General features: G+C 51.8%; 1 protein-coding gene across 11 annotated transcripts in view; it reads right to left on the bottom strand.

Moving 5' to 3' along the window:
• Positions 1-340: 340 nt before the first annotated feature.
• The window catches only part of LOC115537372 (histone-lysine N-methyltransferase 2C), a 47,279-nt gene continuing 37,364 nt past the window's right edge, over positions 341-10,255 (bottom strand). For all 11 annotated transcript variants that reach the window (XM_030349238.1, XM_030349240.1, XM_030349243.1 and 8 more), the window contains 15 exons: positions 9,568-9,661; positions 9,327-9,439; positions 9,130-9,228; positions 8,745-8,975; positions 8,140-8,478; positions 7,601-7,810; positions 6,716-7,119; positions 5,635-5,747; positions 5,384-5,520; positions 4,699-4,826; positions 4,079-4,280; positions 3,631-3,747; positions 3,451-3,524; positions 2,882-2,990; positions 341-2,014 (listed from right to left, as the gene is read on the bottom strand). In XM_030349238.1, coding sequence (XP_030205098.1) covers positions 1,922-2,014; positions 2,882-2,990; positions 3,451-3,524; positions 3,631-3,747; positions 4,079-4,280; positions 4,699-4,826; positions 5,384-5,520; positions 5,635-5,747; positions 6,716-7,119; positions 7,601-7,810; positions 8,140-8,478; positions 8,745-8,975; positions 9,130-9,228; positions 9,327-9,439; positions 9,568-9,661 — 2,463 coding nt within the window. In that variant the 3' untranslated portion in view covers positions 341-1,921. The remainder of the gene's footprint in view (positions 2,015-2,881; positions 2,991-3,450; positions 3,525-3,630; positions 3,748-4,078; positions 4,281-4,698; positions 4,827-5,383; positions 5,521-5,634; positions 5,748-6,715; positions 7,120-7,600; positions 7,811-8,139; positions 8,479-8,744; positions 8,976-9,129; positions 9,229-9,326; positions 9,440-9,567; positions 9,662-10,255) is intronic.

Here is a 10,255-nt window from a genome sequence, read left to right as displayed (position 1 = left end):
ATTTTCAATTGACTGACTCATTGATTAACAGGGTTAACATAATTTGTATAAAATTGTGTATTAGTTACGATTAATAAATACACAACCCCCACTCTAGCTGTAACTGTGCCTCATTGTTTTAAAGGAAGCCAGAAAACATTCAGATACTTCAGTAACATTTGTACTTTGTCAGTATTCAACATTTTCTTGGTTTATTGGTGAATCATTTTTTTTAGCAACAATAGCCTAACTATAAAAGGCATGGTTTCTAATACCCTAAGAACTAGAATGCATATATTCAACTTGGTAGAAAAAAAGTTAGCCTTCAGCTGACAATAAAATGATTTGCGAGACCATTAGCTCAAGATGTAAAATATTTTTATTTTTTGTAAATGATCCTAAATTCACAACTTTTTTTTCCCAAAAACATAAAGATACATAATTATTAGGTCACATTTTCTTCAAAAGGCTTCATGTGTCCATCAATAGATTCTACGACTGTACACATCAGGACTGGGATCAGTGGCTTGTTAGGGTGGGAAATGTACAACGACTACAGGGGGTAGAGAGGTGGGAGTGAGTATATACACTGTGGCTGTGGGGCAGACAGGGACATGCTGTGTGTGGATCTAGATATTACAACAGCCACTTGGACAGTCCACAGCTCTTTATGTGCACCAAACCAAAAATACATATAAAAAAAAAAAGAACTGATACTACCAGTTTTATTCCAGGCCACAAACGGCAAGTTAAGAAGCTTCTATCAGATTCAAAAGCTCTGATTTCAAAAAACATGGGCCACACACACACACACACACACACGCACACAAAGTTTCAACAATTAAAATGAACAGACGCATATTTGCAAGTATGTAGCTGGGTTGTCATTTCCAGAAATGTTATTAGGAACATAAGCGAGGCCTTCTGTCAAAAAAAGGGGGGTTTTGATTGACAAGGCAGCCAGGCAGGAAGAGGCGGACCTTCGGGAAGCCAGGAAAAAATGTTTTCAAAGAACACTTCAAAACTCTTAAATTCAAAATTATTTCATGTGGTCAATTTGTTTTCTTTTGCCTTTAAACAAAAAAGGTAAAATGGAACAAAAATACTCTGTTCTATAAACATTCTGTACACATTTACATAATATACCACCCTGCCTGGTCTAACAGATACAGCTTCCAGACAACCATGATGAAGGTGAAGATGATGATGTGGTCAAGGTAGCTCTTGGTCATGATTCTCTACACGGATTTCTCGTCTCGTTTCGATACAGATATTTACATAATTCTAGCCACCAAACCTCCTGCAGTTTAGAAAATAGCTTCATTCAGTAATAAATACAAAAGATCTCTTATTTTACACAAAATTAAAAAAAGAGAGGGAGGGAGAACTAAGCGAGACGGGGGGGAAACCAAAAACTGACTCATGGAATCAAGTATTTCTTCGACGGGAATTTGTCTCCAGTTATTAGTGCAAGTTAATAATCCTCCCTTTCAGGAACTAGAAGGGCGTACATTCTGGAGTTAAGCTGCGTGTTGCGCTAAAGCATGTGTCCAACCGCCACGGCGGCGACAATGTATGTACACAGATAATATTCCTCTTTTCCTTTCAAAGAGGACCAGCCCCTTGAAGACGGGACGTGAGGCAGTAGCCAATCAGTGAACCCACCACCGATCAGGTGACCTCTGACCACTGCACTCACCCGACACTGTAGGACTCGACATAAACCAAAAAAAAAAAACAGCCAATCATGGAAAAGACTAAATGCCGCCAGTGAAAAGAAAAACAGTCTACATGAATATAGGATTTGTTAATCGTTGTTTATGTGATGGTCAAAGACGGGATTCTCCGCTGAACACAGCACCAAGACGAAGAGAGCTGCCAACCACACTCAGAGCAGGCGGGCACCTGGGAGTGAGTGTGTAAGTGTGTGTCAAGGTGAGCGTCAGTTCATCCATTTGCGACAGTTGAGCGTTCCACAGTGACAGGGGATCTTGTGTTGATCGTCCTCCAGGTCAAACTTGTAGTCGTAAGAGAGCTGAGGAGAGAGACAGTTAGAGAGAGCGAGAGACAGAGACAGAGACAATGAGAGACAGAGAGAGAGACAGGGTTGCTTTAAGAGTCGGTTGACTGATTAAATGTCTGAATTACTTGTTTACCTCCTACTCTTCTCCTCTGGGTTATCTGACTGACTAGTTTGCAAACTGGTTAACTGACTGTTTAACAGGCATACTTGTTGACTTAATGGTTAACTGACAAGCTATTGAACTAACCGGTTAACTGATTGAAGACTGATTTAACTCCTCTCTTTGGATGACTGACTAGTGAACTAACTGGTTGAGCTGTTTACCATCTCTTAATTTGGAGAACAGACCATTTCACTTACTGACTAGTTACCATACTATCAAACTGACTAGTTAACTAACTGGTTGACCGTCTGACTAGTAAACGTACTGTCCAACAACTAGTGAACAAACTGGCTGACTTACTGACTGGTGAACTAGCTGGCTGAGTGGTTTACCTCCTTTTCTCTCTGACTAACTGGTGAACTAGCTGAGAAGGTTACCTCCTCTCTTCTCTAGTTTACTGACTGTTTGACTGACTGGTGAACTAGCTGAGCGGGTTACCTCCTCTCCTCTCTGGATGACTGACTGTTTGACTGACTGGTGAACTAGCTGAGTGTCTTACCTCCTCTCCTCTCAGGTTGACTGACTGGTGAACTAGCTGAGCGGTTTACCTCCTCTCAGGTTTACTGACTGTTTGACTGACTGGTGAACTAGCTGAGCGGGTTACCTCCTCTCTGGTTGACTGACTGTTTGACTGACTGGTGAACTAGCTGAGCGGGTTACCTCCTCTCAGGTTGACTGACTGTTTGACTGACTGGTGAACTAGCTGAGCGTCTTACCTCCTCTCCTCTCTGGATGCGTCTGCAGGAGCTGATGATGATCTTGTTCTCTCGCTCCACGGTCACCACCTCCGTGATGCAGTTGGGAGAGCAGGAGTGGTTGACGTACCTGAGGGGAACACAGCGCATTACCCTTCTGCCCCGGGAGGGACTCAGTACCCACGACACCGGGCCCTGGGGGCAGGTGGACTCGGCCCGGAGACTTCTCATTGGATCTTACATTTAGGACGTTTAGCACACGCTTTTATCCAAAGCGAATTACAATAAGTGTATTTGTCGGAAGACGGTGTAACAACATATCGCTGTCAGTAGAGAACCCTGTTCGTAGAAAGAAGTGCCAAGCACTAACAATCACTAGGTTAACCCATTCCCCCGTATGAAACAAAGATATCTAGGATAAGATGCTTCACAATGCTAAGTACTATAACTAAGTACGACACACAATAACTGCGTGCATTTAAGTGCCAGGATGTACAACAAACAGGTGAGTGTCGCTAATTCATCCAGATTCTGAAGCGCTTCCTTTAAATGTCAGCGTCTGAGAGGGACATGGGTGAGTGACGCCGTACCGCGCAGGTCCTCCGGTGATGGTGGCGTCGATGACGTAATCGTTGTCGATCCGGAACATGTACACGCCACGGTTCTGTAACGCAAAGCCCACACACGTAGGTTACACACCGTACATGGTCACTTCCTAGTCCCAGGTGTCTGTGAGCTACGTATGTTTGGAGGGATGGAGCGAGGGTTACCTGAGCTTCGTACAGCCTCTCCTTGCGGTTGGCCACTTCACTCCGGATGATGGTTCCGATGTACTCGATGACCATGGTGCACTTCTCTATGTCTCTGGCCGCGTACAGACCAAGACCCTGCAAACACACACACACACACACACACACGATATAAGACCACAAACAGACAGACCTCACAGAGTGACAAAGACAGCTGTGTTTGATTGAGCACAAAGTGAGTGTGTAGGTGTCTGACACGAGTGGTGCAAGTTCAATGTATCGGCACGCAGGAGTGTGTGTGTGTGTGTGTATTACCTGGCATGCAGGAGTGTGTGTGTGTGTGTGTATTACCTGGCATGCAGGAGTGTGTGTGTGTATTACCTGGCATGCAGGAGTGTGTGTGTGTGTGTGTGTGTGTGTGTGTGTGTGTGTGTGTGTGTGTGTGTGTGTGTGTGTGTGTGTGTGTCACCTGGATGCGTGAGCGGGCCAGGTAAACGTTGGTCTTCCACTCGGCGGTCATGCGGCGGTACTGGGCCGACTTGGAGTGGCGGCCCTGGGGGGCCCCGGCCACCGCCTCCCCGGGGGACAGGGAGATGACGCCGGGCACCAGGCCCACGATGGCCCCCACCGAGCCCTGGCAGCGTGGGGCGATGCTGGTCAGCAGGGTGGGCCTGGAGGGCGGGGGGCGGGAAGAGAAACGGAAAGAAAGAAAGAAAGAAAGAAAGAAAGAAAGAAAGAAAGAAAGAAAGAAAGAAAGAAAGAAAGAAAGAAAGGCAAAAGCAATGCAAGGATTTAGTGAATGAAAACAGACTTTTTGCTGTGAAATGGTGAAACAACCCATTATTCATTACAATTGCATTAGTTTAATGTAGTAGTGTCACTGCATTATGTTTGACAAAGGTTTATTTAATTTGGCATCAATCAAATGCAATTAATTGCTAATTGCCAGCTGGACGGGTTATAGGCAAAAGGCCCCCCTCAGGGGGTCCTTATTGATTCAGTACTGAACATGTGAGGGCGTCCCGGCCCCTCCATCAGGGGCCCCCCGTATTGAAGGCAGTGCTGAACATGTGAGGGGGGTCCCGGTACCTCTTGGTCTGGCAGGCTTTGGGCTCCGAGCGGGCGGAGCCGGACGGGTTGAAGGCCAGGGGCCACTCCATCAGGGGGTTGCGTCCGTAGCGGAAGGTGTAGCGGTCACACGCCTCAACGCCGGGCAGCTGGAGACACACACAGACACACACACACAAAGAGACACATCAACGTGCAACCCTAACCCATCGTTCAGTGAGTCATTGTTCATGTTGTGCAGGCGTTGACGGTGTGAGTGTCGAGCACGAGCAGCGATTGTGGTGTGCGTGCGTCCTCATATCAGTCAACGGACTGGTGGTAAACGGACTGCATTAGCCAGTGGCCCTTCAAAGCTCTTCACAAAATGCCTAACATCAACCACGCAGGGCGACAGCCGGCTCGTCGGGAGCCGTCGGGGTGAGGCGTCTCGCTCAGGGACACCTCGACACTCGGCTAGGACGAGCCGAGGATCGAACTAGCACCCTTCTGGTTCCCAGCCAACCCGCTCTACCTCCTGAGACACATGCCCCATCCATGCATAAAGGGATCAGGAACATTTATACATGCATCACGTATTTAAATGTTCCATGTCACAATGCATGACATGAGAGTGTGTGTGTGTGTGAGTGTGAGTGTGTGTGTGTGTGTGTGTGTACGTGCACGGTGAGCCCCCGGCTCTCCCTCTACAGCGCCATGGCCAACGCACCGACTCCACGATGCGGGTGACCGCCGAGGTGCTGAGCCCAAACAGGTCCTCCCCCTTCAGGTAGGCGGGGAACAGCTTGAGGGTCCCGCTGGCGGTCCGCAGCCCCGACACCGGCTCCAGGACGCGGTCCCACACCACTGCAGGTCAGGCGGCAGTGTTAACACACACACACACACACACACACACACACACACACACGGTAACGGGGCAACGGGGAGGGAGGTGGCAGAGGGCGGGGTCAGAGGTCATACCTTTGGGGGTGGGTCCGGTCAGGATGAGGTCTTCGTAGCCCTTCTCCACCACCTTCAGCTTGAAGAGGGGCTCGCCCTCCAGCTCCTCGATGGAGCACATGTACTTACACCGCCTGCAGACACACACACACACACACACGTTAGACACCTAATTATCATCCATTCAAATAATTAGCGGTGACGCTATTAAAGGAAAATAATCATCACTAGAACAACTGTGGGAGGGGCTTTTACGGACTACAGGGAGATACTCGTACTTTTGGGGCGGGGCTATATGGATTTTAAGGCTATCGCAGTCTCTACTAACTACCACTCGACTTTAGTGGCTGTAGCAAAAACTGCTTTATTGACGTAACCATGTGACTCAACACGTCCCGTAACAATGAATGCAGGCGATGGCATGCACCCAGCCCACAGAGGACCCCATGCACCCCGCCCACAGAGGACCCCATGCACCCCGCCCACAGAGGACCCCATGCACCCAGCCGACCCCATGCACACAGAGGACCCCATGCACACAGAGGACCCCATGCACACAGAGGACCCCATGCACACAGAGGACCCCATGCACACAGAGGACCCCATGCACCCAGCCCACAGAGGACCCCATGCACCCCGCCCACAGAGGACCCCATGCACCCCGCCCACAGAGGACCCCATGCACCCCGCCCACAGAGGACCCCATGCACCCAGCCCACAGAGGACCCCATGCACCCCGCCCACAGAGGACCAGAGGAGGCTGTATTCCCGCCGCGTCATCGTTTTCTAAACTGGGTGCATTGAGGACGAGAGGTTGGACCAGGATCAACCTATAGCACTGCTAAGGAACGTTCTCGTCCCCGATGCGTCGTCCCTCCATAAGCCTCGCTTATCCTCCTAAAAACATTTCTGGAAACGACAACCCAGCTTCCAAACAGTCGCTGTTCGTTTTAATTGTCTAAACTCTCTCTGTGTGTGTGTGTGTGTGTGTGTGTGTGTGTGTGTGTGTGTGTGTGTGTGTGTGTGTGTGTGTGTGTGTGTGTGTGTGTGTGTGTGTGTGTGTGGCCCCTGCTCTTAATGAATCAGAGGGTCGGGTGGTTACCGGTTGCTGTGGCGCATGCTCCAGTAGAGGCGGTGGGCCTGGTAGCCCACGGGGAAGATGGCCCCGTGGTTGTGGAAGGCGGCCATCTGCTGGGGCAGCAGGCGGCCCACCGCCCGGAACACCAGGCTGCCCACGCGGAAGGTGTGCTGGCGGTCGCCGCGCTGCACGATGGCGGCGATCTGCCGCGCCTCGTCCCGCTGCACGTAGACGCGCCGCGCCACGGCGAAGCAGCGCAGCTCAGAGTCGTAGGGGTCCTCGGCGCCGGGCCCGCCCCCCGGGGGGGAGCGCGGCGAGCAGGAGGAGCTGGGCGAGGCGCCGCTGGTGGAGGGCCTGGGGGCGTCGGCCCCGCCCCCCGGGGGCAGCCCCGACCGGGGCTTGTGGAGGTGGCACAGCATGGTCTTATCCTGGAGGGGGGAGGGGCACACGGCAGGTCAGGAGCCGAACAGGGTGGATCACATGGTGGGGTTCAGTGTGTCTGCATGAAATGTGTGAGAGTAAAGTGTGTGTGTGTGCGTGTGTGTGAGAGTGAGTAAAGTGTGTGTGTGTGTGTGTGTGTGTGTGTGTGTGTGTGTGTGTGTGTGTGTGTGTGTGTGTGTGTGTGTGTGTGTGTGTGTGTGTGTGTGTGTGTGTGTGTGTGTGTGTGTGTGTGAGTAAAGTGTGTGTGTGTGTGTGTGTGTGTGTGTGTGTGTGTGTGTGTGAGTAAAGTGTGTGTGAGTGAGTGAGTAAAGTGTGTGTGTGTGTGAGTAAAGTGTGAGTGAGTGAGTGAGTGAGTGTGAGAGTGAGTGTGAGAGTGTGAGAGTTAGAGTTAGAGTGAGAGTGAGAGTGTGTGTAGGTGCGTGTAGGTGCGTGTAGGTGCGTGTAGGTGTGTGTGTGTCCTCCTGTTACCTTGAAGAAGGTGCAGCTGGCCAGCAGGGCGCAGGTGAAGTGGTAGGTGTTGGAGCAGCGCAGGCGGTTGCAGCCGCTGGTGGCCCCGGTCTGCTGGCAGTGGGCGCAGCGCAGAGCCAGCCCCCGCCGCAGGGCCAGCTCCACGTTGATCAGGGCCCCAGCCTGGGTCTCGTACACCTCGCTGGACCACAGCGCACAGTTCAGGTGGACCTACGGGCACACACACACACACACACACACACACACACACACACACACACACACACACACACACACACACACACACACACACACACACACACACACACACACACACACACACACACGATTAGTCTTTTATATTTCTTGTAAAAAAAATTAATACAAGTAGAAAAAATGATATAAATCTTAAAAGTGGAGGAACGTAAGATACGCTAAAAGTAAAAATGAGAGGGTACGATGTAATAAGAAATCCTTAAATGAGAAGGTCCTATAGAATAAGAGGCATTAGGACTACAGCCCACTGAAGACCAGAGCCCCCCCCGGCCGAGACCACCCACCCAGAGGTCCAGGTCCAGGTTGAGGAGGCGGGCCGGCCCGTCCGTCAGCCCGTCGCCCAGCTGGCGACAGAAGCAGCAGCGGCGCTGGTCCCGGGGCAGCGGGTCGGGCCGCAGACACACGCCCAGCTTCCTGAGCAGCAGGTCCACCTCCTCCTCGCTGGGCAGGGGGGTGGCCTGCCCCCCGCCGCGGGGCAGCGTGATGCGCAGGCTCCAGCGACACCAGCGAGAGGGCTTCAGACGCTTCACGCCGTGGCGGGACGAGGACGAGGACGAGGACGACGAGTCCTCGCCTCCGCCGCCCGGGACGGCGCGTGGGCGGGGCTTCAGCTTCACCGTCACCTGTCAGTCAAAATGTTGGATTAAGGAATATACCCAACCGATCCGTGCAAATCAAACACGGCCGTCAATCGATCAATTAATCCATAGATCGATCCATCCCCATCAATAAATCAACTGCCCATTCCGTTATCAATGATCAATCATCAATAAATTGCTATTTCATTCAAGCCACATGAAGTCCTTCAACATCCAAACTGTTCAATCATTCAACTCTGTGACAGAACCCTCAACCAATCAAGGAGCAGATGAGAGGCGGGGGGGCTGACCTTGAGGCTGTCCGTCTTGGCGGCGCTGTCCGAGGTGAGGGCGGAGGCCGGGGGGAAGGAGAGGGGAGGGGAGGAGGGGGGCGCGGGGCCGGAGGAGGAGGAGGAGGAGGACAGCGGGAGGCAGTGGACGGCGATGGAGGACATGTTGCTGGTGTACTGGTGCTGCTGGGTCTTACTGGGAGGAGAGGCTCCCCTGCTCTCCACGGGGAGCGAGGGGGGAGGAGCCGCCGGCTGGGAGGGGGCGGGGGGGGGCACATAGAGATCAGCCGTGTAGAGAAGACACTTAAGTAACTGTATGTTTAAACACATCCAACCGGATGGGTGGAATAGTACTTCCTCTACAACCATCACACACGTGTGATGGTTGATGGCGGGTCATTGTTACCTTGACGTCAGCCTGTTTGCTCTGCAGACCAGACGAGTAGAGCGCCGAGCAGTTGGTGCTACAGAACGGCAGGGTGGTGGCTGCTCTGGACTGGCCCTCCTTCAAAACACACACACACACACACACACACAGATTACAATACAGCCGACATTGTGTTGCGCCTTCATGGTCATTGTTGTGTGTGATTGTGTGCGCACCTGTTTGAGGTTCTTGGTGGTCATGTGGACTACATTTCCCAGCAGTGGTGCCTTGCAGTGAGTGCAACCATGGGGCTTGGCTCCGCCATGTTGGCTGTAGTCCATTCTGACGCCTGGACGATAAAAGTACAATCACAAAGGGTCAAAGGAGAGGCACAGAGAAGGAGTCAGGATAACATAAAGGAGAGGTAGACATTACAAGCAACAGGAAGAGCCAGATTGAGAGGAGCTGCATATTGACCTGAAGGGCTGGTAGTCGGGGCCCCGGGGGGTCTGATCATTCGGTTTCCCGCCTGGTGGGGGCCCATCAATGGATGTCTGATGGCCTGTGACCCCTGCAGTAGAGCGATGTGCCAGGTAGAAGGGCAGGAGAAATACATTTTATTTAAGTTCATTCTGCATTCACAATTGTATATTTCTCATGCCAATATAGAGATACTATAATCAATGAAATAGACTGTATTTACATATTATTGACTAGCCAAAAGAGCTCAGAGAGCCCAAAACAAACATAGGCTAATGACGCCTGTCTGCATGAAGCCTCATGGAAACACGTTGGACACGCAGGGCCCAGCTCGGGTTCCCTCTCCTCCCAGAGCCATAGCTCAGGTTCCCTCTCCTCCCAGAGCCATAGCTCAGGTTCCCTCTCCTCCCAGAGCCATAGCTCAGGTTCCCTCTCCTCCCAGAGCCATAGCTCAGGTTCCCTCTCCTCCCAGAGCCATAGCTCAGGTTCCCTCTCCTCCCAGAGCCATAGCTCAGGTTCCCTCTCCTCCCAGAGCCATAGCTCACGTTCCCTCTCCTCCCAGAGCCATAGCTCACGTTCCCTCTCCTCCCAGAGCCATAGCTCAGGTTCAGTCTACTCCCAGACCCATAGCTCAGGTTCCCTCTCCTCCCAGAGCCATAGCTCAGGTTCCCTCTCCTCCCAGAGC

The sequence above is a fragment of the Gadus morhua genome, chromosome 23, assembly GCF_902167405.1.
Source record: "Gadus morhua chromosome 23, gadMor3.0, whole genome shotgun sequence".
NCBI lineage: Eukaryota > Metazoa > Chordata > Actinopteri > Gadiformes > Gadidae > Gadus > Gadus morhua.
The sequence above is the reverse complement of the archived record's forward strand: the minus strand, read 5'-3'. Positions and strand labels throughout refer to the sequence as shown.